This window comes from Mirounga leonina, unplaced genomic scaffold (assembly GCF_011800145.1).
Source record: "Mirounga leonina isolate KUSES-001 unplaced genomic scaffold, KU_Mleo_1.0 Mir_201, whole genome shotgun sequence".
Classification (NCBI taxonomy): Eukaryota; Metazoa; Chordata; class Mammalia; order Carnivora; family Phocidae; genus Mirounga; species Mirounga leonina.
This window is the reverse complement of record NW_023270504.1, coordinates 29,659,696-29,687,673: the sequence shown is the minus strand read 5'-3', so window position 1 is coordinate 29,687,673 and position 27,978 is coordinate 29,659,696. Positions and strand designations below refer to the sequence as shown.

At 38.1% G+C, this 27,978-nt stretch overlaps 1 protein-coding gene across 9 annotated transcripts in view; it reads right to left on the bottom strand.

Moving 5' to 3' along the window:
• ERC1 (ELKS/RAB6-interacting/CAST family member 1) overlaps nucleotides 1–27,978 on the bottom strand; it is a 554,437-nt gene that overhangs the window by 437,437 nt on the left and 89,022 nt on the right. For all 9 annotated transcript variants that reach the window (XM_035028513.1, XM_035028517.1, XM_035028519.1 and 6 more), the window contains exons 3-5: nucleotides 25,331–25,747; nucleotides 9,198–9,272; nucleotides 1,146–1,301 (exon numbers count right to left, since the gene is read on the bottom strand). In XM_035028513.1, coding sequence (XP_034884404.1) covers nucleotides 1,146–1,301; nucleotides 9,198–9,272; nucleotides 25,331–25,747 — 648 coding nt within the window. The remainder of the gene's footprint in view (nucleotides 1–1,145; nucleotides 1,302–9,197; nucleotides 9,273–25,330; nucleotides 25,748–27,978) is intronic.

Here is a 27,978-nt window from a genome sequence, read left to right as displayed (position 1 = left end):
TAACTGTAAATAACAATAACCTATATAACACAATCAAATCTGTTCCCCTAATTCCTTCTGCAAAGCACCCTAGATAGTTTCTCTATTTTCACAGGGGTTTCTTAATGGACTTAAATGTGCCAATCAACAAATGGAAAGCAGAGATTGTATTATAGTGTATTTTCTCAAATTAGGGTGAAAAATACAAACTAATAGAAACTTGAATATATGAATTTTTAAGTTCTAAAACTGACATAAATTTTCAGTAGTCACTGATAACAGATTCTTAAAATAATAAAGGAATATTCTACTGACTTTTACGCCAGGTATGAGTCCATAGCAAGAAGACAGAAACTGGAGAGGGAGTTAGAATAATTGTGTATCATTCCTCTACAGTTCTCTGTTCTGAGAAACTGGGAAACTAATACAATTGGGATACGAGGGGTACTTATTTTCTAGCTAATATTTTATAATCACAATCATGATTTTTAATTAAACCAAAACAAACGTGGCAAATTGATAACTATAATAAACTAGATCCTCCAATGTGCCTAAATAGTTTATAGAATCAAACTAGATGGCTGTGGACCTAAGGAAAAAATATTGTGACTGAGTTTCTAAATACGGACTGACATGCCATGCTGATATGTATCTTGAATTGCACACGGGTAACAATAAACCTGATACAAATGCATTTTCTCCAAGGGATAGAGCAAAGGGGTTTTCTTTATGGAACTGTATTTGAAGGGAAAATAGAATATTATTTAAGCCATTTCAGAAAAAAAAAAAAAAGTGGGGGAACTGGGTTCCTCTTAGGGTTTTGACTTTTAAAATACTACAGAAGAATTAAAGAACTTGGTGTCTCATGTAGTGAGAAAAACTCAATTTGGATATAATTCTACTAAATCACCTCAGAAGCACTGATAGATATAAATCTTAAACTGTGACAACACATATCAGCCTTTCTTTTAAAAGTGAAAACTTGAAATAACAATACATCAGTAATTCTGACTTTAGTTCTGGGAAAGTTGCACTTGAAAGAATTCTAAGTATCCTTCCTGAAGTCTGATAAAACAATGTGAAGTTCTTCATCATCACTAAGGAAATAGAAATATGCATCAATTTCTCAAAACTCTTTTAAAAATTACAGTATCACAAACCATTACCTTATTTTTCATAAATTTAGAATGGCTCCGATAGACCTCCATTTGTTTCATTTCTTCTTCCCGTTCTTCAGTACTCAAGGCCCCATTTGATTTCAGCATCTGAATTTCCTCTTCCAAGTCTCGGAGCCCACGCTCCATAGAGGATATTTTTGAATCCTGAAGATAATGGAAGATATAGACATTAAAGTATTCACAAAGAATCAGAGAAGTTGAAAAACTCAGTCTTTACAGATGGTGAATTTAATAAAGATAAACAAATATGCAGGAAAACTGCTGTCTAGCATTTGGTGCCTTGCTCCTAAATTATATCCTTTATGGCCACTTGGGTGAAAGGAGGACAGTTCTTATCTAGAATATGATTTTTCCTCTGTCTCTTCCTCAAGTCCGCACCCTCTCATTTAAAGTTGAGAGAATTACTTTAAAAAAAAGTAGAAGAGGGGCGCCTGGGTGGCGCAGTCGTTAAGCGTCTGCCTTCGGCTCAGGTTATGATCCCAGGGTCCTGGGATTGAGCCCCGCATCAGGCTCCCCGCTCCGTGGGAGGCCTGCTTCTCTCTCTCCCACTCTGCCAGCTTGTGTTCCCTCTCTCGCTGTGTCTCTGTCAAATAAATAAAATCTTAAAAAAAAAAAAAAAAAGTAGAAGCAATGGAAAGCTAGTTAAAGTTTCTTTGTACTTCATGGTCAAACAAATTTCTAGGGAAAAATTTTGTAATATTAACAGAGAAACCGTTCCTAGTTACTCTATCATTCTACTGTGATCCCTAAAAGTTTATTTCTGCTCCCAAAGGAGGGAGAAGAAGAGTAAAAGTGTTTCAAAGACTTATGCAATAATGTGTATAACTATATTTGCAATAATAAAGATTTTATAGCATCCCATTGTAAAAATAACAAAGGGATGAATAATTATGCTAACAATTACAGTTTATCATATTACTTATTTTCTAGTTCTCTACACATTTTAAGTATTTTGTAATAATTTTTTTTAAAAATCACTGTCCTTATAAATCATCATCTCCACAAATATCACCTCCCAGCAGAACATTGTTCTATGTTGAATTTCTTGGTTTTGCTTGTCACAGTATCTAATTTATCCCCTAGTTAAGATGTTATCAATTGCAGAAAGATCACTTTAGATGTCAGTTACAGAAAAATTCCTACATAAAATGAAGATTTTATATCTAAAGTTGTATATGTTTATTCACCTAAGAAATAAAGAAGTAGAAGCATAAATTAAGTATAGTTTTATTTTATTTGGAACATCAGAGAAACCAGTCCTTTAGAAAGTAATTTTGAAATTACATCCCTTTGCACTTTATCTCAAAGATTTCTTGACTGACATTCCTTGCTATCATAATTCTTAGAGCATGAAGATAAAAGTTAAAGGATTTATCATGAGACAAATACCACTAGCAATTTTTAGGTTCAGGGGAGAGAAGGGGGATGTACTCCTTGTCCTGCATTGTGTTACCTTTAAAAATATCACAACAAAAATTTTCTTTTACAAATCTACTCAAACCTATATTTAGTTCAAAATTAAATGCACTGAAGTAATGCAGTCAAGAGATACACTAAACATAAATTCTGAAATCGGTGGGTGCATCCCATTTCTACCACAGCCTAAAAAAAAAAAATAGTGGGCCACAATTAATCTCCTGGCCCATAAAAAATAAATACAAGCATAACCTGAAAGTATTGTGGGCTCAGCTGCAGACCACTGCAGTTAAGTAAATATCACAATAAAGCAAGTCAAATAAATTTTTTGGTTTCCCACTGCATATAAAAGTTATGTTTATATGGTCTATTAAGTATATAATAACATTATGGAAAAAATGTACATACCTTAATTTAAAAATAACTTATTGCTAAAAAATACTATCATCTGAGCTTTCAGCGAATCATAATCTTTTTGCTGGTGGAGGGACTTGCCTACATGTTGATAGGTACTGACTGGTCAAGGTGGTGGCTGCTGAATTTGGAGTGACTGTGGCAATTTCTTTTTTTTTTTTTTTTTTAATATTTTATTTATTTCTTTGACAGAGAGAGACATAGCGAGAGAGGGAACACAGCAGGGGGGAGTTGGAGAGGGAGAAGCAGGCCCCCCGCCTGAGCAAGGAGCCCGATGCGGGGCTTGATCCCAGGACCCCAGGACCACGACCTGAGCCGAAGGCAGACGCCTAACAACTGAGCCACCCAGGCGCCCTGACTGTGGCAATTTCTTAAAATAAGGCAACAAAGAGGTTTGCTGCATCGATTAACTTTTCCTTTCATGAACAATTTCTCTAGAGCCTGTGATACTGTCTGACAGCATTTTACCCACAGAACTTCTTTCAAAACTGGAGTCAATCCTCTCAAACCCTGCTGCTGCTTTATCAACTAAGATTACGTAATATTCTAAATCCTTGGTTGTCATTTCAACAACTTTCACGGCATCTTCACCAGGAGTAGATTCCATCTTAAGAAACCACTTTTTTTGCTCATCCATAAGAAACAACTCCTCATCTGTTCAAGTTTTAGCATATGATTCAAGAAATTCAGTCACACCTTCAGGCTCCACTTCTAATTCTAGTTTTCTTGCTATTTCTGCCACATCTGCAGCTCTTCCCCTACTGAAGTCCTGAACCCCTCAAAGTCATCCAGGAGGGTTGGAGTCAACTTCTTCCAAACTCCTATACAGGTTGGTATTTTTACCTCTTCCCATGAATCGCAAATGTTCTTACTGGCATCTGGAATGGTGAATCCTTTCCAGAAGGTTTTTTATTTACTTGGGTCCAGATCCTTTAGGAGAATCACTATCTATGGCAGCTATAGCCTTATGAATGCATTTCTTAAATAATAAGACCTGGAAATCAAAATGACTCCCTGATCCATGGGTTGCAGAATGAATGTTTTGTTAGTAGGCATGAAAACAACAAAAATCTCTTTGTCCATCTCCATTAGAGCTCTTCAGTGAGCAGGTGCATTGTCAATGAACAGCCATATTTTGAAAAGAACCTCTTTTTCTCTGTAGTAGGTCCAAACAGTGGGCTTAAATTATTCAGTAATGTTGTGAACAGATGCGCTGTCATCTAGGCTTTGTTTATAGGGCACAGGCAGAGCAGACTCAGCATAATTCTTAAGGCCCCAGGATTTCTGGAATGGTAAATGAGCACTGGCTTCAACTTAAAGTCACCAGCCACATCAGCCTCTAATAAGAAGCTCTGAAGCCAGGTACTGACTTCTCTAGCTATGAAAGTCCTAGATGGCATCTTCTTCCAATAGAAAACTGTTTCATCTACATTGAAAATCTGTTCTTTAGTGGCGCCACCTTCATCAGTGATCTTACCAGGTCTTCTGGGGAACTTGCTGCAGCTTCTCCCTCCGTACCTGCTGTTTTACCTTGCACTTTTATGTCATAGAGATGGCTTTTCTTTAAACCTCATGAACAAATCTCTGCTGGCTTCAAACTCTTCTTCTGCAGTTTCCTCGCCTCTTTCAGCCGTCACAGAATTGAGACTTAGAGCCTTGCTCTGAATTAGGCTTTGGCTTAAGGGAACATTGTGGCTAGTTTGATCTTCTATCCAGACCACTGTAACTTTCTTCATATGAGCAATAAGGCTGTTTCACTCTTATTCATGTGTTCACTAGAGTAGCCACTTTTAATTTCCTTCAAGAACTCTTCCTTTGCATTTATAATTCAGCTGTTTGGTGTAAGAGACCTGGCTTTGAGCCTGTCTCAGCTTTGGACCTGTCTTCCTCACTGAGCTTAATCATTTCTAGCTTTTGAGTTAAAGTGAGAGACATGTGACTCTTTTCACTTAAACATGTAGAGACCACTGTAGGGTTATTAATTGGCTTAATTTCAATATTGTTGTGTCTCAGGGAATAGGGAGACCTGAGGAAAGGAAGAGTTACAGGGGAATGGCAGGTCAGTGAAGCAGCCAGAACACACGTATTTATCAAGTTTGCCATCTTAAATAGGCACAAGTTTGTGGCGTCCCAAAAACAATTATGAGAGTAACATCAAAGATCACTGATCACAGATCACCATAACAAATATAATAATGATGAAAAAGTTTGAAATATTGGGAGAATTTCTAACATGTGACACAGAGACATGAAGTGAACAAATGCTGTTGGAAAAATAGCACCAAAAGACCTGCTTGATGCAAGGTTGCCACAAACCTTCAATTTGTAAAAAATACAGTATCTGCAAAACACAATAAAGCGAGGCACAATAAACCAAGGTATGCCTGTAAACTATTTTCATTGTACTATCTGAAAATTCACCTTTAAGATTACTATACATCTTCCTGGAAAAATCAGGATGTAGTCCCTTAAGAATAACTAAAATACTAAGCATATGCATGGGACTAAACTGCAAATGAAAGGTGGTTGACCTCTGACATTAGTGGGGCGGGAGGGAGATGAAAAGGGGCCAATGGAAAGAGGGACTGTATTTCTAGTATCATTGGTACTCCACACAAGACAAAATTGCCTCCAGCTATGAACTCAAGCTCCACACATCACACAGACAACCTCTAACTCTACAAAGCCCCCACAATGCCCCAAGAAACATTATCCATCTTCTCCTCTAACTCCAACACAAATACAGAGGCAGCTCTTGACCAAATCAGCACCCTCACTACCAAATCACGTCCCATAAAAGCTTCTCCCCAAAAGGGACCAAACTATAACTGTGAAAGTCATGAAGCTGCCACTGACTGCCCAGATAAGAGACCTGCCAGGCTACTCACTGAAATCAAGCCAGAAAAGCAATGTCTGATATGCTCAACCTGTTCTAGCACCAACTCAACCAGACTGGGTTTAAGTGAGAACAGTCCTTCCAACAAGGTTTCTTATTCCTAGAATGTATAATAATAAGTAAATAAATTCCTTATCATCTTGCTACTCTGTACTTCCCCAGCCCTGGGTTTCCCATCATTAATCAGCCAATTCCAATGAGCCTACTGGAATCCCCTGTTCCTTGTTAAATTTCTCAAATCCTCACCTTTTTTCCCCCCAAATTGTCTCCTTATCCCAAGGTAAACTGACTTTCCCAAAGGATATACTTTCCCTGCACTCTCTCCAATGAAGGTCACTAATGCCCCAGTACCAGAAAAGAGCAGGGGAAAAGTGCTGCCTCCCTTTATTTACAGCTCACACTCCTTTTCACTTTACCCTCCTCGCTGCTGCCATCTAGGGAATTCCCAATCACTCCTGGCCATTTGAAAACATCTTTGGCACCTGGCTCACAATCGATTGTCCCTTCAAATGCCACTCCTGCCATCATCCTGGGATTTCAATGTCCTAAATTCCAATGATCTCATCCACCAGTCCATTTCAGCTATCCACTTGATAGGACTACCCTCTGGATCCTAAAATCACCCAGGACTCTCTCCCCAGGCCTGTTGCACCATCATTTTCTATTTGCTGTTCTTAAACCTCACAGAGATCTCCACTTCCCTGTCACATTTTCTCCCAGCCTGTCAGCCCACTCTGAATTCTCTTCCTTCCTATCTACACTACATTCTAGTACTGATCATACAAACTACGCTCTCACCATAATGCTCAATTCATCTGCAACCCAATAATTCTCCCATTATCTACCTGGCAAAACTCTCATCTAGAGCAGTACAATAAGTCTTCCCTGTTCCTCCACTACTAAAGAAAAAAGGAAAAAAATTAGAGAAGAAGGAAGGGGAAGTGGAGTGGAGAGGGAGAAGATGGGAGGGGGAAGAAGGCAAGAGAAGGGAGGAAGAGGAGGAAGAAAAGGCAGAGGGAAGAGAAAAGAAAATTACATCACCTGGAAGACAGGTAGGCTCTTTAATGGTCTAGCAATCATCTTCCTTTCCTCTTCCCCCCCAAGACTACTCTAGACCTTCATAATTCTCTCAAGCTCATGCCACATTCTCAGGAACTCAACTATTTCAGCTGTGATTTCAGCAAAGCATCCACCTGACCCAACTGGGCCACCAGAATCTCAGAATCTCTTGCTTCTTAACCAAATGGCTGAAGGTTAACACAACTTAACTCAGATCCACTACCAATTAATACTATTATACTTCCCTATTCTATCCAAAGGTGAATAACATGATTTTGGAAACATAGGCACATTCATGTGTTTTATTCTTAGGTTTAAACAGGGCTCAGGAAATAAAATGTACAAAGAGATTTGTAGGAAATGTGAACATACAATGAAACCTTTTTAAGGCTCTTTACAGGATTATGTTCAAGACTGCTAACTGTCTAACTATAAAGAACCCAGAATTCTACTAATTTAGAATTTGTTTGGTAAATCCTTTCCCCATTGGAAATAAAGATATACACAAACAAAATTTTAAGAGGAAATCATTTAAATTCAGAGAAAAGTTCTTAAAACTGTACTTGAGAAGCCTCTATTTCGATAAAACTATATACCAATAACTAAATATTCTTGTTGTATCACCAAATATTAAATAAAGGCCCAAAAGCAGAAAGTGTCAAACTTTTTAGGGAATATGAAGAAGCTAAAAAAGAGAAAGAAAGAGAGGTCCTTATCTGTAAGAGTCTTTCAGCTTTTGTAAGAAAGACTATGATGTTCATAAAAATAATAATAGCAGCAGCAGCTAACAGTTTATGATATGCCAGATACTATTCAAAGTGTTTTACTTGCCATAACTAATTTAAACCTCAAAACAACCTATGGGATAGCAATATTATTACCACCTTCTATCAATAAATAAATTGAGGTATAGGGAGGTTAGGTAACTTACTCTGTGTCATATAACTGGTTCAAGTAAAGCCAAATTTTGAATCCAAGGAATTTAGAAAGCAAGCTCTTTTTTTTTTTTTTTAAAGGTTTTATTTATTTATTTGACAGAGAGAGACACAGTGAGAGCAGGATCACAAGCAGGGGGAGAGGGAGAGGGAGAAACAGGCTTCCCGCTGAGCAGGGAGCCCGATGCGGGGCTCGATCCCAGGACCCTGGGATCATGACCTGAGCCGAAGGCAGACGCTTAACGACTGAGCCACCCAGGCACCCCTAGAAGGCAAGTTCTTAACATAACACAGAGCCCAAAGATTTCTAACTATTCATTAACTTAAGGCAGAGTTTTTCAAAAGTATGGTCCATGTTCTATGTGCTGGATCCCCCCAGACCTTTTCAAGAAGTCTGCATAGTCAAAACTATTTTCATAATAATACTATGACTTTATTTGCCTTCTCCACTACGTTAACATTTGCACTAAAGGTATAAAAGCAACAGTGGGAAAAAACTGCTGGTGTTTTAGGACAACAGACAGTGGCACCAAACCATACCAGCAGTCACTGTACTCTTCAGTGTCAGGCACTCACAGAAAAAAAGAAAGAAATATCAGAAATTAAAAAAAAAATAAGTAAGCTCTCAGCCCAATGTGGGTCTTAAACTCACGACCCCAAAGTCAAGAGTCACACGCTCTGCCAATTGAGCTAGCCAGGAGCCCCTAGAAATAAAATTTTTGGAAGACTGCTTCCCTTGAGAATGCCCCTAATGAAGCAGTAAAATTTATTACTTTTAATTAGTCACAACCCTTAGGAACACATCTTTTTAATATTCTGTGTGATGAAATGGGAAGGAGCTAGGCATTTCTGCCCACTGAAGTACGACAGTTGTTCCTTCAGAATAGCACTTGTGTGCCTCTTTGAGTTGCAAGCTGCATTAGGTAGTTTTTTCATGGAACATCATTTTTACTTGAAAGAACAATTGACAAACTATGGCTACTAGACTTAGTATTAGGCAGGCATTTTCTAAAAATGAATGAATGAACCTGTCATTTTAAGAGAATACAGGGGTCCTGAGATCAAAAGGTTTAAGCATAGCTCATTTAAAGAAATTCTGGACAAGCCTTTTTGGTCCCATTTGAGTTATGATCTATAACTAAAAGGGAATAAAACTGAAGTTCTTTTAAAGTGTCATTTTAATCATCTTACTATGTCTTCTCAATCTACAAAATAAGTGAAATATTATTACATACCACTTTCTAAAACTCACACAGGAAAGTCTGTAATCACTTCAAAGTATAAAGTGACTCACAAGATTCTTGTAGATTCTTAACTTACCTTCATTTCAATAACAGTTTGCAGAGCTTTTGTTTTGGCAGAATCAGGTGCATTCTCAAATCTCCGATGCATCTCCTATACAAGAGAAGCAAAAAAGAGAGTAAGTGTCCTCCTTTACACTCTTGTTTTTTCTTAAAGGGAGGGTAGAGAAGGACGGGGGAGAGGGAGTAATTGTGTAAAGATGATGATTACCCCAGCCTTACAAGACACTCTGATCCCTGTCCACCAGACCTTCCCCAGTGGATCAGAAAACCCACAGGCTGCATTCAGGCTAAGGAAATACAAGGGTCAAACATACAGGCATAAAGGGTCCCTGTCAGTGAACACCCAGTTATTTAAAATCAGTCACACAGATGAAAGCAGTACAACAGATGGAAACTACAACGCAACCCCAGACTGGTGTGTCAATTTTCCACATAACTCTAAGACATATAAATCAGAACTCCAAACAGTCCAAAAGGGAGATCAGAAATATTCCCTTTTTAAAAGAAGAAATAAAAGCAGTCACAATCAGTCTGCACTGCACAGAGCTACTGAAAGCATTTGTGTTAACCACATCTTTTCTACAGCATCTACCCCGGAGTAACAACCTGGCTACCTGTGATGAAAATCTCTCTCTACTGGGGTGACAAGTAGAAAGAAAAAAGAAGATAAGGTTGTTCATGTCTACAAAATGTCATAAAAACATAACTATCCTTTTTCATCTAAATTTTAGTGAGTTCAGAATCAGGAAGAAAGGAAGCGATGGTAGTAATATCACAATTAAGGTCTTCAAGGGTCACAGTGAAGTTATCAGACCACCTCAGGCTATTTCCTGTCAGATTTTGTGAATGTCTCTGACTTAATCAGTCAACATTTCCAAAGTACCCTGACATAGCTTCTAGTAATCCCGGAGAATACACAGATGAATACTTTCCATCTGAACTATACTTAACCATAATAAAAGGAATGTATAATACTTTAATTATACCTTTCACCTAACTTATTCATTCTTGCCTGGCCAGGAAGAATGGTTTGAGAGAAAACAGAAAACAGAACTGCACACTTCACTGGGTTACCTCTTCCTCAAAGAGTAGTGCCACTAACTGACAAAAGTTCTAAATTATAAAGTCAACAGTTTAAAAACCAGTAACTGTTGAACATCCACATTTACCAGTTGGCTGCTGAAACTATAGTGCAAACCACTATTAATATATACCACCCTTTCTGCTACTTTTCTCCCTAACTCCAGCCTTAAATATTCAACAAGGTATCCCATCTGTACGTTTAACAAATACCTCAAACTCTTCAAGCCCAAGAGTAAACTCCTGGTGGTGCTCTAAAGCCTGCTCCATCCTTCCAGTCACTCAGGTGAAACACCTGAGTCTTAATGCCTTCCTTCTGCTTTCAAGCCACAATCAGGAAATCCAGTTAACTCTAACTTCAAAACATATCCAAAATGCAAGCACTCCTTGCCATCTCCACTGTTACCACTTGGAGTAAACCACAAACAAAAATATATCTTTTACGGGTGCCTGGGTGGTACAGTTGGTTAAGCATCCGACTCCTGATTTTGGCTCAGGTCGTGCTCTCAGCGTCACGGGATCAAGCCTCGCATCAGGCTCCACACTCAGCAGAGTCTACTTGGGACTCTCTCTCCCTCTCTCCCTTGTCCCTCCCCCAGCATGTTCTCTTTCTCGCTCTCTCTCTCTTCCTCTCTCCCTCCCTCTCTTCCTCTCTCCCTCCCTCTCTCTCAAATAATAAATCTAAAAACAAACAAAATATATATATCTTTTAAATCCAACAAAAAGCTCCTAATTAGGCTCCCCAACCTTTATCTTGCTCCCCTACAGTCTATTCTCAAAAGAGCACTCAGAGTGACCTTTAAGCATGAATTTAATCTTGTCACTCCTCTGCCCAAAACTCTTGTCATAGTTCCCTATCTGACTCAAAGCAAAATCAGAGTCCCTTCAGTAGCCTACAAGACCTCATCTCTTACCACTCTTCCCTCAGTTTGGAATTACTGTATTTGGAATAATCTTCTCTAACATACCAGACCATAAACTCCTTCAGAGCAAAACTGTCCTTTGTATTCCTCAGACAGTGTGTGACATGTAAGCAATCATTAAAAATTATTTCTCCTCCATATCCATTCTTTTGTTGGATGAAGGAAAGACTGAAAAAATGAATAAATTATCAGCTAGTTTTCTTCTTCACCTCACTACTGGATGACTCTTTCTACCGTATCAAATAAAGGACGATCTTGTTCCTAAATCTAATAGCTGTTGTCAGTCCACATCCTTTCTGAACTCCACATAACAGCTTTTTCTTTTTTTAAACCATAGAGAGAGTTAAGGAAGGAACGTCTTTAAAATTTTCAACTGCCTTCCATTAAAGAATTATCCTAACTCTAAAGGCTTATTCGCTGTCCTTTCCCTAGCCTAAGCACAGACAGACATTTTCTAAATTCCATCCTTGGAACTCTTCTCAGTTCTATAGCCCCACTCCAGGAACTCCACCAGCTCACAGAGAAACTTAATATGAATTAGAAAAAAAGCAACCCCTCTGGAGTAGATGCAACCTCACCATGAAACATTGGTTGAGTTTTAAGCCCCACTTGCTCCATCAGCAGGAAGCTCTTGTTTGGCTGAATAATGTGCACACCAATACAAGGTAGCCCTTCCCCAATCCCACAGATTCAACTACAGTTGACTCTTAAACAACACAGGTTTGAATTATACTGGTCCACTTATACATGTATTATTTTTTCTTTTTTTTAAAGATTTTATTATTTATATTCATTAAAGAGAGAGAGCATAAGCAGGGGGAGGGGCAGAGGGAGAGGGAGAAGCAGACTCCCTGCTGAGTGGGGAGCCCAACGTGGGCCTCCATCCCAAGACCCCAGGATCATGACCTGAGCCGAAGGCAGACGCTTAACTGACTGAGCCACCTAGGCATCCTTATATGTATTATTATTTTTTTTTTTTAAAGATTTTATTTACTTATTTGAGAGAGAGAGAATGAGAGAGAGCACATGAGAGGGGGGAGGGTCAGAGAGAGAAGCAGACTCCCTGCCGAGCAGGGAGCCCGATGCGACTCGATCCCGGGACTCCAGGATCATGACCTGAGCCGAAGGCAGTCGCTTAACCGACTGAGCCACCCAGGCACCCGTATTATTTTTTTTAAATAAATATAGTACAGTACTGTAAATGTGTTTTCTCTTACGATTTTTAATACCTTTTTCTTTTCTCTAGCTCACCTGAAGAATATAGTAACTAATACATATAACATACAAACTATGTGTAAATCAACCATTTATGTTATCAGTAAGGCTTGAAGTCAATAGTAGGTTATTAGTAGTTAAGTTTTGGGGGAGTCAGACATTCTATGCAGATTTTCGACTATAGAGGGGTCAGCTCCCGGGGCGCCTGGGTGGCTCAGTTGGTTAAGCAACTGCCTTTGGCTCAGGTCATGATCCTGGAGTCCCAGGATCGAGTCCCGCATCGGGCTCCCTGCTCAGCGGGGAGTCTGCTTCTCCCTCTCCCGCTCCCCCCTCTTGTGCTCTTTCTCTCTCTCACTCTCTCTCTCAAATAAATAAATAAAATCTTTAAAAAAAAAAAAAAAAAGAAGGGTCAGCTCCCAACCCCCTCATTGTTCAAAAGTCAACTGTCTTACCGTTCCATGGATAACCTGCAAAATCTATTTATCTAACCTTGTAGTGGACATCTATCACTCTTTCTTACCATGATATCTAATCTCCCTTTTATGTTTGGGGATTCCACATTTTAAGACAGTCTTCCTTCCACAATAAAAGCTAAAAATGCCACATACTTTTTTCCCCAGCCTTTCTTGCAGTTGAAGTCCAGACACAAGACCTCATCTCCACCAGAATCTTTTAACAGAAGACTTGGGGACGTGAACAGTGACAATTCCGGCAATGAGTGGCAGAGGCAGCAGCTACCTTGAGCTCCCACTCTCAGGAATGGCAGAGGTTCCAAAGGTAGTGAGCAGTGTCAGTGGTGTCAGCCAAACAGGCTGCTGTGTCTGTGCTCTGCACCAAGAGCAGCACTGTCTTCACCAAACCGATAAAGGAGCACGATGGACTGGAGACTGGTTTTGGCTGTATAACTTCTGTACCCAGTCTCTCCAGCCCTCCTAGAGATTCTGCCTGGATTATAGCAACAGTTTCCCAAAGTTGATCTCTCCAGTAACACAATGGAAGACGTGCTTTAATTTAATTATTTTAGTTATTTCTTTCTCTACCTCTCCATTCAAACAATTCATCCACATCACCAGTGAATTCCAGGGTGCCAAATCTAGTGGACACCTTTCTGTCCTCATCTTCCTAGAACTCTCAGAGGCATTCAAAGCAGTGGGCCACTCCCTCCTATATACACATTTTCTCTTGACTATTATGACACCACACTCTCCTATTCTTCTTTCTCTCCAAGTGCTTCTTCTGTTTCTTTTGCAGGTTCTTCCTTCTAAATTAGACCCCTAAATACTTACAGTGACCAGGTGACAAGTCCTAAACCCTCTTCTCTTTTCCATCTAACTCTCTAATCCATAACATTGCTTAAACACTATCTGAAACACTAGTGAATTCTTAGGCCCTCTGCTCTGATTTTAGACTCATTTATCCAACTGCTCATTTGATATACCTATTTAGATGTCTAATAGGTAATTTATATTGTCCATAACAAAACTCTTGATTTTTCTCTTCCTTAATCTAGCCTCTCATCTGATGAGTGTGATGAGAGATGAGTGTTCTCCATCTTATTAAATGGCACCACCCTCCCAGTGGTTCAGCCAAACACCAGTGTCTCATTCTTCCCAGATCTTCATTTCCCACAACCAATTCAAATAGGAGGCAGGGATTGCTCCATCTTCAAAATATGTCTTGAATTATTCTACTTCACTCCATTTCCAGTTCAGCTGAACCCTAGATTACTACGACAGCTGTTAGTTTCCCTCCACTTCCTTTGTCCATTCTCAAGAGAGCACCAGGGTAATCTTCACAAAGGATCAACAAAGTATGACAGTTTAGTCTGCTTTGAATCCTTCAATGAGTTTCCCATTTGCTTCTCACTCTCTACAAAACCAACATGATCTGACCATAATGGATAGAAGACTGGCCCTCCTGTTGTAAACTATTTTAAAATTAGATAAAATGCACGAAGTAACTGTTTTCAGACACTGGAAAACAAGCGCATAGGTCTATGATCCTTTGAAAGAGGAGAAACAAACACTGATGGCCCACACTTGCTATTCAGTATGTGAAGCAGGGAGAGGAAGCCCAAACAGAAGATAGCAGTCATGCAGAACTCAGAAGAAGGATCAATGGATAAGATTCCTAAGACAGCAGAAACGTGCAGAGCAGAATATCACAGAGAAGGAAGGTAGCCATAAAAGCAGCAGTGCCTAATCTGACACAGGTCCCCTTGAGTCTCTGGCCAAACCCTAAGTGCGCATGCACTGGGCAAGACTCCACATGAAACAATTACTAGCGACAGAACAACTATCAGAGAGCTATGAGTTGAGCAACTACCTGAACTCACATGGGGCTGGGAAAAATCCTAGCTCCAAATAACCAAAGTAAGGAGAACATCAGAGGCATTTAGTAGAGACACCAGAAAAGCCAAGTCTTAGAAGTAGAGCTAATTTAGCCCTGAAAGAGGAAAGGCTATCTTTGTCAGCCCTAACAGCGTTTAAAAGCAAGTCTTCTAAAGATCAAGTTAATCCACAATTAATTTTCACAAGGCAAAACACTTAAGGAAGAGAGTCAAATCCAGAACACACTAATCCAGGACAAAATCCCAACACATTAGTTCAGGCCATAACAATCTCTCACTTACATTAAAACAACAAACTCTTCAGCTTCCTCTGCACCTCCAGTTTGTCCACATTTAATCTATTCTCCACACTGTAAGCAAGATGATCAATTGGCCACACAGCAGATATTTAGTAATATTTATTCAATAAAATGAGTGTAAAACGTTTAAAAGAATAAGCAAAAAATAAAATGAATCCTGCTCATTGTAAATCATCTTCATCTATTAATAAAATTCTATAACCTATACTTTACATTTTTCATTTGGTATTTCTGTATCAACTTGAAAACATTAAAACTGCATTTCTTTGAAATACCTCACAATTCCGATAGTGAACTAATTTTATCTGACTTCTTTCCTATTACCTAATTCCAAATAAGGTAGATTTCCAAATGTCTTAAGGTTAAACGATAATAATTTTAAATGCTAGCAAGCATGTAAGCAAAACATAAGGAAAACAAATCCATTTGAACAAAAAAATCCTCCTTTGCTAAGGAACTAGGATGCATTTTAAACCATTCACAGGCAGAAGTTTTCCTATGAAGACATTTCTAAACCTATCACTTGTAACAAATTTCCATTCAGAAGCCTACACATTAAAACTCATTATGAATACATCTTGCAGTCAGTGAGCTGATAAACTCCCCTTTCCCACTGAGTACATCAAGCCTCTGACTCATGCATGCACTGTTAATAAAGAGAGGAGACAGGAAATAGAAATGAATGTACTATTCAAATAAAAATAAGAACTAGAATATTCTATTTGCTCACTCTATTTCACTCCTTTGGCCTGAAATGAAACAATTAAAATACAGGTAGGATTATCTGGATCTTGTTATACTGTCAACTGTGGTAGACAAAAGAAAAGGTGTTCATTTCCTCTCACTAATTTACCAAAGAATAATGACTAATCTAGAGTTAGAAACCAAGCAAGTTAGGAATTTTCCTATTTTTCTCTTTTAAGTAGTTTCTTTTAAAAAGTAAGTCAACTTGGGCGCCTGGGTGGCTCAGTTGGTTAAGCGACTGCCTTCGGCTCAGGTCATGATCCTGGAGCCCCTGGATCGAGTCCCGCATCGGGCTCCCTGCTCGGCAGGGAGTCTGCTTCTCCCTCTGACCCTCCCCCCTCTCATGTGCTCTCTCTCTCATCTTCTCTGTCAAATAAATAAATAAAATCTTTAAAAAAAAAAAAAAAAGTAAGTCAACTTTTACTTACACAACTGAGAAAAAGGAGTATTTGTGACTGCAAAGTAGTACTTATGTCTGAAATTTCTTTCTTTCAAGTTTCAGGTTTTAGCCCCCAGCACCCTTGGTTCAAGGGTAGAAGCTCCAGATTGCTTGTGAGACCCCTTCACAGATTCAATCCTCCACACAAGTTCTGGGTTTACTGTACTCAAAACACAGAGGAGACAGGAATAAAGAAGACGGGGAGAATAAGCAGAAAGAGTCCTCGTGGTTCTCTGTGTCAGAAACCATTATACTTTAACCCTTTGCCATCTCTAGTAATGGCATTACTGAGAAAACGTGATCTTGTCAAAACAGAAATGGGCACAAATGATACAAGGAAAAGGGGAAGAATAACCTGAATATGGTATGCAACTGTCCATATTTTCCAAAATCACTCACAAAGCAGAAAACTTGGGACCCCCTCCTTTTTTTAAATTCTTCCTATGCTTTGTCTGTTTCTATTTTTTCTTTTACTTTTTTTCCTTCCTATCTTCTCTGCTTCTACCTTACAACTGCCAATGACAAAAATAGGCATTCCTCAGATATACTAGTTAGATTCAGAATTCCTAGCCCAGAACCTAGTCAAATATTAGTACTTTAACCTCAAACATTTCTGTAAACCCCTAGATGATATGATAGCAGTTATGCTAACAAGGTTTGTTGATTGAAATATTATAGACACAAAAACTAGCATGAATGTAATAATGTTTTAAAACAAATTTATATTTTATTTACCACAACAGCATCTACATTTCTAAAATTCAGAGCATATATAGGTATGAAATATAGTGTTTTTTTGACCTACAGATAATGTTTGGTATGCATATGGAATGCAGATCCAACCATAGCCAACTTTAAGTATGTTCTGCTAACAGAATGAGAACCCAAACTTGGGTCTCAAACTTTGGTGTATAACAGAACTACCTATAAAGCTTATTAAAACTCTATATGCCCAAGCCCCAGGCACTGACTGAGACAAGTCTTGACTGTGGTTCAATATTTGTCCAATAAATGTCTTCACTTTTCTATCAATCAAAGGAAAAGTACTGCAGGAAACAATATAAGATCTAACAATAAGTAGTCCCATAAAAATGTAATTTCAGTACAAACAAAACATGATGCTTAATTTAAATTTATTTTTTTCTTCTTTGGCTTTTATTTGGGAGAATTATTTACCTGTCACTACAGAATCATTTTCATAAACAAAATGGAAAACTAATCACAAATGCTCCTGGATATGAATGCCATTTTAATGTTATAGTACTTCATCAAATCTAAGATGCCATTGATTGTAGTACATACCACTGTTTTATGTAGTGGAAAGAAAGGGAGGAAATGCCTCCAAATAAATTACAACACAAAACTTTTTCATTCAAAATTTTTATTTTATACTGACTATAAGAGTTCTCTTGTACTTATTTAACCAAAGTTTAACTATATATCATTTGAACTGTTTTTATAACTTTCCCTATGTCAGTAACTTTGGTTTCAATGCCAATTCACTACATGATTATTACTGATGACATACTGATCAACAATTAAAGTTAACATGAGAAATACCAACAATGCTCACACCCTAAACTAAAGTGGTAACAAAAGGAATAGGTATATGACTCTGAATGCACAGGCAAACAAATCCAGCATGACTGCCTCGCTGACAGACTGTAAGATGCCATCAAAGGTAAGATTTAACTCAATTCCATATTGTTAAAATAAGAAAAACCGTGAGTCTTAGAACTGATGAAATACTGATTTTTTTTTTAAAGACGGTCAAAGTCCAATAAATAAAACCTATGGATATCTTGGTGTTGCCAACTCACAATTCCTCTTGACTTTATTGATCCACTAGTAATACAATGTGCAATGGTCATTTCAAGTTGCCACTCACCTAACCTAGACTAGAGCTGTTAAGTTCTTTATTAGACTTCCCTGTTCACTCTTGACTCTCCCTCCCCCATTCGTTCTCAACACAGGCAGAGTAAATTGTAAAAGGCAAACCAGATCTTAACATTCCCTTGATTAAACATTGGAAAGGACTCTTCTTGCACTTTGAATATAACAATTGCATTACCTGCAAGGATCATGAAGGCAAGTGCTTTTTCTCCTAGAGGGCATGTTTTGTTCACTGCTATTTCCCTACTGCTTTGCACATGGTTAGTGCCCAGTAAATATCTGATGAATGAAAGGAATGTATTTGGCCCTGGCTACCTCTTCAACCTGTCATCTGATGCCAGCCTTCACCTTATACAATTTACTTTTGCCCCCTAGCCATCTTGCTGTTTCCTCAAAATTCCTTCCCATGAGGCCTTTTGAAACTGTTACCCTTTCTTCATGAAAGGATTTTATCCAAATGCTCAGCAAGATATTCCCCTTGTCTTTCTTCAGATCTCCCTTAAGGGGCACCTCCTCAAAGATGCTTATCCTGTTTACAGAAATCCCTTCCCGCAACATAATTAGACTCCACCCAATCACGTAGCTCATCTCATAATTATCAATTTACTGTCTCCCACCAGATCTTTAAATTCTAGGAGGGCAGAGACCACGTGTGCTGACATGAAAAATGTATAGCCCATGACTACCCCAGGATCAAATACATATCAGAGGCTCAAAAGATATTTGTTGAAGGGCACCTGGGTGGCTCAGTCGTTAAGCGTCTGCCTTCGGCTCAGGTCATGATCCCAGGGTCCTGGGATTGAGCCCCGCGTCGGGCTCCCTGCTCGGTGGGAAGCCTGCTTCTCCCTCTCCCACTCCCCCTGATTGTGTTCCCTCTCTCGCTGTCTCCCCCTCTGTCAAAAAATAAATAAAATCTTAAAAAAAAAAAAAAAGATATTTGTTGAATAAACAAGAAAGGAAAGGTGGTACCAAGGGCCTCTAGCCTCTTATTGTTTTAGAAACAATCTTTATGTATTAGTCTAGCCATATATTAGAAAGCTTTATCCCAAATTATCATTTTAACTTTTATTAACTGTATTTTCTAACATACACAAATTTAATTCTTTAAGGTTCTTGCTATGGCAATGAAAGATTCTTTCCTATCCCAAGATTATATTAAAAGCTTTTTACTGGGGCGCCTGGGTGGCTCAGTCGGTTAAGCGTCTGCCTTTGGCTCAGGTCATGATCTCCAGGTCCTGGGATCGAGCCTCACATTGGGCTCCCTGCTCAGCAAGCAGTCTGCTTCTCCCTCTTCTGCTCCCTCTTCCTCTCCCCACTGCTCCTACTCTGTCTCTCTCTGTATCTCTCTATCTCAAATGAATAAATAAAAAATTCTTTAAAAAATAAAAAAAATAAAAGCTTTTTGCTTATATTTTCTAGTGTTTTTTATGTTTTAAAAAAGTAGCTCTTTATTTCATCCAGAATTTAATTTGATATAATGATATAACTTTTCCAAATGGATGGCCACTATTTCAAAACATCCACCATATACTGAAAACTATATTATTTCTGGATCCTATTCTGTTTCATTGATCTAGCTATCTATTGCTGTGCTAGTACCACACATTTTAATAACACTGGATTTCAAATACGTGCATCATGATCTGTTTAAGCAAGTGTTCCTGCACTGTTCTTCTTGCAAATAAACTACAACGTCATTAGGGCATGTTTCAAAATCATTCCTATTGTGATTACATTAAATTTACAGATTTGGGGTAAAGTGACATCTTTATATTAATATTCCCATCTACACTGTAATGACAATTTAGCCATATCCTTTCCATTATCATTACTGATATTATTTATGGCATTTCCTTATCTAATTGCACTACCTAACACTTCCAAAATAATGTTAAATACTGATGAACACAACCATTTTTGACCTCTTTCTAACTTCAACGGGCATTTCTAGTATGTCACAGTAAGCTTGATGCTGGCTATTAGTTTGAAATATGTTTATAATATACATTTATTATGTTATTATTTATTTAAATCTTACCATAAAAGTAACATTCAATCCTTATTTTTAGTTCATTTTGTTTCATTTTCAGTGAAAATATCTGTAACATTTTATCTAATATCTTTGAGACAGCCGTCAAATACCACAAGGTTCTCTTTTCCTTTTACCTAATACAAACTATAACTATGTATGATATATTGAGCCATTCTGGCATTCCTGGAATAAACTCCTTTTGATCGGAGTATTATCATTTTACCATAATGCTGATTCTATCTGCTAATATTTTATTTATAACATGTGTAAGTGAACTCATAAGCAAAACTAGCTTTGGGATTTAACTTGTTTTCAAATCTTCATCAGGTTTTAGTACCCGGTCACACCAGGGAAAAAAAAAAACTCAAAACTCTATCCTTTCTGTAAGTTCCAGGTTTAAATTTTTTGCCTGCATTTCAACTTATTCAACTAACATTTCTCGATTTCTGTATTTGTTAGACACTGGCAAAATAAAGATTTAAAAAAAAAAAAAAACATGTATCTTTGGTGGGGCACCACATTGGCTCAGTCAGTTAAGCTTCCAACTCTTGATTATGGCTCAAGTCATGATCTCAGGGTTGTAAGATCAAGCCCCAGGTTGGGCTTCCGGCTCAGCAGGAAGTCTGCTTAAGGATTCTCTCCCTCTTTGCCTCCCGCCACACGTGTGCACATGCACATGCACATGCACACCCCTCTTTCTCTCTCTCTAATACATAAATCTTCAAAGTAAACTTTTAAAAAAATGTATCTTTGGGGGCACCTGGATGGCTCAGTAAGAGGAGCATGGTCAGGGTTGTGGGTTCAACCCCCACGTTGGGTATAGAGATTACTTAAAAATAAGATCTTTAAGGGCACCTGGGTGGCTTAATTGGTTAAGTGACCAACTCTTGATTTCAGCTCAGATCATGATCTCAAGGTTATGAGATTGAGCCCTGTGTTAGGCTCTGTGCTGGGCATGGAGCTTAAGATTCTCTCTCTCAGGCGCCTGGGTGGCTCAGTTAGTTAAGCAACTGCCTTCAGCTCAGGTCATGATCCTGGAGTCCCTGGATCGAGTCCCGCATCGGGCTCCCTGCTCAGCGGGGGGTCTGCTTCTCCCTCTGCCCTCTTCCCTCTCATGCTCTCTGTCTCTCATTCTCTCTCTCTCAAATAAACAAATAAAATCTTTAAAAAAAAAAAGATTCTCTCTCTCTCCCTCTGCCCCTCCACTCCATCCCCACCCCCCAGCTCGCAGTCTATCTCTCTCAAAAAAATAAAAATAAAATAAATAAAATAAAATCTTTTTAAAAAAATGTTTCTTTGAGGGGCACCTGGGTGGCTCAGTTGGTTAAGTGACTGCCTTCGGCTCAGGTCATGATCCTGGAGTCCCGGGATCGAGTCCCGCATCGGGCTCCCTGCTCAGCAGGGAGTCTGCTTCTCCCTCTGACCCTCCCCCTCTCATGCTCTCTCTCTATATCTTATTCTCTCTCTCAAATAAATAAATAAAATCTTTAAAAAAAATGTATCTTTGATGCAAAAAATTAAGTGAATGATGAAGAAACATACATGTAAATATAAATATAATATGATTGATTCATCTACATATATGTATAAAGCTACACAAGGAAAACTTCACAGAAGAACTGAAATTTGGTCTAAGTCTTGAAGGTAAATAGGAGAAACTGAAAAGAAAACAAGAATTCTAAAGATTTCTTTTTCTTTTTCTTTTTTTTTTTTTTTATATTTGGTTCCAGGGGTACCTGGGTGGCTCATCCGGTTAAGCATCTGACTCTTGATTTCATTCAGGTCATGATCTCAGGGTTGTGACATAAAGCCCCATTTAGGGCTTCTCCCTCAGCAGGGAGTCTGCTTTTCTTCCTTTCCCTCTGCCCCCCTCCCAACTTGTGCTTGCTCTCTCTAAAATAAGTAAATAAATCTTTTTTAAAAAAGAACATTTGTTTCTGAAGCAATCATTTCCACTTGCTCTTAAAGATTTTAATTCGTATGATTTTGTCTCCTATAAAATGATGCTATGTTACTAACAGCAACTGGAATTGTGTGTTGGTATGATTGACAAGGCCTGTATTTCTTTCCACATTATGTACGTAAGTGGGACTTGATATTTGTAGAGCTTGTTACTTGAAAATAAGCCTTAAATTCATGGGTTTTTTCCTACTGGTTTTTCAAATTCACCGTATTTCTGCTTGTTCTCTGCCAGAATAACAATGTGGCTTTTCACAATCCTTAACTATTCACCCCTTATTAACTCCAAAACTCAAAATTAAATAGGCATAATAAAAAAGAATGAGATCTTGCCACTTACGACAACATGGATGGACCTAGAGGGTATTATGCTAAGTGCAAAAAGTGAGACAAAGACAAATATATGATTTTACTTATTTGTGGAATCTAAAAAACAAAATAAAAGAAAAAACAAAAAGCAGAAACAGTCCAAAAATACAGAGAACAAACTGATGGTTCCAAGAGGGGAGATGGGTTGGGGGGATGGACAAAATGGGTAAAGGGGAGGCTTCCAGTTATGGAATGAATAAGTGACAAGGATAAAAGGTACAGCAGAGGAAATATAGTCAATGGTATTGTAATAGCACTGTATGGTGACAAATGGTAGCAAATACTGTTGTGAGCATAGCACATTATGTATAGGCTTGTCAAATCACCATATTGTACACCTGAAAATAACATAACATTGTATGTCAACTCTACTTCAATTTATATTTTTTTAAAATAAATAAATAGGGCGCCTGGGTGGCTCAGTTGGTTAAGCGACTGCCTTCGGCTCAGGTCATGATCCTGGAGTCCCTGGATCGAGTCCCGCATCGGGCTCCCTGCTCAGCAGGGAGTCTGCTTCTCCCTCTGACCCTCCTCCCTCTCGTGCTCTCTGTCTCTCATTCTCTCTCTCTCAAATAAATAAATAAAATCTTTAAAAAATAAATAAATAAATAAATAATAAAATAAAATAAAATAAATAAATAGGCATAGGTCGAAATATTCAGAACAGAAGCACTAAAAACCTAACATTCAAAATTCATGATGTTGGTACAGACTTCATGTTGCATGCTGTATAAGATTATCACAACTTCTCTAATAGTGTTCTATGGCCAGGTCATAAAGTAAAGTAAATTGAAAGTAAACTGAAACAAACTCAGAATGTTCCTTGACACAGCAGTTGATTAACAATTTTCTAAAATATCACAGTCTGATAATTTGAAGAGCGTAACATGTACATAGCTGCAGATTAATCATAAGAACACATTATATGCAGCTAGGAACATAAACTGGTCCAATCACTCTGGAAGATAAGATTATTCAGTTTCAAAAATGTACACACACTTTGAGCAAATTCATTTCTAGGAATTTATCCTAAACACAAAAATTAATGTACAGAGATACATGGTTAAGGATATTCAGTGCAGCAGTTTTATAATACTGAAAAATTAATATGAAAATAAAATTTTCAACAGCAAAAGGTATTCAAATAAATGCAATGGAACTTTATAAATTCATTAGAAATTACAAAACCCTACCTGTACCTGACCAAAGAAAGGTGGTCAAAACAAATTATTAAGAAAAGCAGGTGACATTGCATTATGCATACCTGCATTAATATGTAGCCACTAGCTGCATGTAGACACTTTAAATTTGACTAACTAAATTTAATTCTGGATTAATTATATTTAAATAGAAATTAAAATTCAGTTCCTCAGTCACACTAGCCACATGCAAGGGCTCAATAGGCACATGTAACTAGTGGCTACCATAATGAACAGAGCAGATAAAAAACATTTCCATCATCACAGAAAGTTATGTTAGACAATACTAATGGATAGCATTCTTTTTTTTTTTTTAAGATTTATTTATTTAAGAGAGAGAGCAAGAGAGCGCAGGGGGGAAGGGGTAGAGAGAATCCCAAGCAGACTCCCCGCTGAGTGCAGAGAGCCCTAGGACACAGGGCTCGATCCCTTGATTGCACAACCCTGAGATCATGACCTGAGCTAAAATCAGGAGTCAGATGCTCAACCGACTAAGCCACCCAGTGCCCTGAGTATTCTACCTTTTTAAGAGAAAGAAATATAAAAAGAATGTATACATAATAAAAATGACTGTAAACATATACATAACAGTTATCGCTAGGTAACAATACCTGGGGTTTTGATTTTTTGCTAATCTATTTCCTAATCTTACTACAATAACCTACAGTGACTTTACTGTGTAATAAAATCATGTTATTTAAAAAACACTGAATTTCCCCTTTATCAAAAATAAAATATCCTCACTGTAAATAAATATTTCAGAATTTTTATAAAAGGAGAAGTTATAGAACTTCAAATATAGAAGTAGTCTTTTAAAGTTGCTATTTTGCTGTTTTGGGAATATTCCACCTTTTTTTAATTTCTTTCCTCATATTTCATTCAGACTAAAACTAACACAGTTCTGAGATTTTTTTCCCCATCCAAATGGCTAAAGTCTCTGGCCACATATAGAGAATTATATGTCAATTTTTTTAATTCAATGTAAGATGAATTTTTCATTTATACTTCCTTAAAATGAATCATTACCTAGAAAAGCAAAGAATTATCAACAGTCACAGTGGTCAGCTAAAGTCTGAGTTTCCTCTATAAAAAATAACTGCAGTGTGCCTCTGTATCATTCTTTCTCACTGTGCCTCCATGGCAGCAAATGATTTTTATTACGTATCTTTTACAGCAAGGCAAGTTTCCATGGAAACCACAGGGCAAACATCCATTACTACTGCCAAGGACTATATAAGCACACCTAAACTGAGGTAACCCCTTACTTTCTCTTAGTAATATTCTAAAATTAAATAATAATTAGGTACTCTGATTCTGGTTTTGTTGCGTGTGTCTCTATGAACAAATTAAGAGATGAGTAACAAAGAAAATTCTCTGCCCCTCTAGCAACAAAATGAGTCTACAGAAACCAAATGGAGGGGGGAAAAAAGATACAGAAAGTTATCAAGCCAGTATACATACCAGTCAATGCCATCTCACTCAAGAGAGCCAATCAAAAGAGAAATCAGTGAAGCACTTAAACACCAAAGAAGAAATTACTTTCCACTAACTCAGTAGAACATATAAATTTATCTAAGCTAAGATGCTGACTATTCAGGGGGAAAAAAAGACCATCAGTAAGTCTTAAGGGAAAAAGCAGTCACTCACCTCTCTCAACATACTGTTCTCTTTTTCCTTCTGCTCCAAAAGGCTTTCTAGGTGGTGGACATGCATCTCTGCCTCTGCCAGTCGTCTTGTTCTCTCATGGTCTTCTTCAGTAGCCTTAGCAGAAAGTCCTTTGCTCTGCAACATCTCCAGAAGTTTCTTGATGGATTCATCCCGAGCACTTAGGGTTTGCTTCTGAGTCTCAATACGCAGCTCCATTTCCTCCAAAGTCTTTCGAAGAAGGAACAGCTCTTTGGCCTGCCGCTCATGCTCAGCATGTAGCCTCTGAAAGTTCTCCTCCGTCAGCTCTGCCACACAGGGTTCACCAGTCCTACTGCTACTGTCTTGCTGAAACAGCTGGTTCAGGTCCCTTTGGATCCGCAATTCATCCTGGAGAGCCTGGATTGTCATCTGCATGTGCTAGAATCAAGACAAAAAAGAAAACCCCAAATCAGCTTTCCTCCTCAAGTAGAAAAAACGAAGCAGATTGGGGAAGTCAGTCAGAAAGTAGCTACCACGGCTCTCAGAACCCTGAATTCAATAAATTAGGATTCGCATTATTCTGTTTTACATTGTCTTAAAAAAATGATCGAGATAATCTATAAAATCTCAGTTATTTAACTTGTGTTTATTCCCAACAGGAAACAAGGTAAGTACGACAGCGCCTCACTTTGCATGAACCATGACAAAATAAAGATATTGTTCAAAATCAGTAGAAGGTATTACATAGAACTAAAGGGTAGGGGAGGAAAAAGGGAAAATCTACAGGAATACAAACACATCATACAAAAGTTTCACCAAAATGGGTACCTAAATGGCTCCGTCAGTTGACTGTCCAACTCTTGATTTCAGCTCAGGTCATGATCTCAGGGTTGTGAGACAGAGCCCTACACTGGGCTCCCCGCTCAGCAGGGAGTCTGCTTGAGATTCTCTCCCTCTGCCCCTCCCCCCACACTCACGCACACTCTCTCTCAAATTAATTTTAAAAAAAAGTTTCACAAAAAAATACAAAGGATATCAAAACACAAAATGACTTTTAAGGATTTAAATTCACATATTAAATAATAACTAACATTTAATGAGTAGTATCTACCAAATTGTGCCAAGCACTTTTTATGTGTTAATTCACTTAATCCCCATGACACATGTACTATTATTTTGATTTTACGGATGATGACCCTAGCCTTACAGAGATTTAAGTAACTTGCCCAAGATCACATAGTAAATAATGGAGCTGTCATTGAAACCAAAGCTATTCTCCCAACCCACTGAAACTAGTACTACCCAGAGAAAATAAAATGACTTAAAGCTTTCAAAAGAGGGGGAAAAAAAAACAGACTATGAGAGCTTTTCATACAGGGAAAGATAAGAATATAGGTGAGTAATTAAATGAAGATATTAATGCAGATAAACTACAAAATGTTTGAGAGGGCCTATCTTTAGCCTGTACCCCTAATGAAGGTATATGTACCTTTAATCTGAATGGATAAATTGTAGCACATTATACAAAGAATCCAAAAGTATGTCACAAGAATCATATTTTTAGAAATGAAGAAGCAACAACAAAATCACCCCTTGTCCTGAAGGTATTTAAGGACTGGCAGTATGCCCCGGTAGAAAGAACGCTAACCCACAATCAGAAGACGTGAGTTTTACGGGCGCCTGGGTGGCTCAGATGGTTGAGCGTCTGCCTTCGGCTCAGGTCATGATCTCAGGGTCCTGGGATCGAGTCCCGCATCGGGCTCCCTGCTCCTTGGGAGCCTGCTTCTCCCTCTGCCTCTCTCTCTCTCTCTGTGTCTCTCATGAATGAATGAATGAATGAATGAATAAATAAATAAATAAATAAATAAATAGAAGACGTGAGTTTTAGCGCCATCTCTCACACTAACTGCTATGCAATTTTGGACACAATGCCACTTTCTGCATTTCAGATTCCTCATATTTAAAAATAAATAAGGATTTAAATACCTGCACCATCTTTTTATAGAGATAATAATCTTTTTATAGAGACAATAATGGAAATCTTTGTAATTTATATTTTAAAACATATGTTGTTAAAAAATTTTGGTGGGACTACAAAATAGCAGTGTAGTAAATATCTCAAGAAATGACCTGGCAAGGGTACAAAGGTGTATGTACAAAGATACTCATTCTTGTTTATAATAGTGACAAAATTAGAAACAACCTAAATAGATATTAATAGGTGATGAGCTACAGTAAATGAAAAATGTCCACACAATTTAATACTATGCATCCATAAAAAGAATAACAATGAAGATCATATTTAGTGATTAAAAACTATGATCACAATATATTGTTTTAAGCGTAAAAAAGCTGACTACACAATATCAAGTATAGGATGATCTCAGTTCTAATTTTTATTTTTTTTAAGATCTTATTTATTTATTTGAGAGTGAGAGAGAGGGAAAGAGCACAAGAAGGGGGAAAGGCAGATGGAGAGGGAGAAGCAGACTCCCCACCGATCAGAGAGTCCAATGCGGGTCCCAATTCCAGGACCCTTGGGATCAGGACCCGAAGCGAAGGCAGACCCAATCGACCGAGCCATCCCGGCGCCCCTCAATTCTAATTTTTGAAAGAGTATATATACATGGAGATAAAAGTCTAAAAAGGATATACAATTACCAATGACT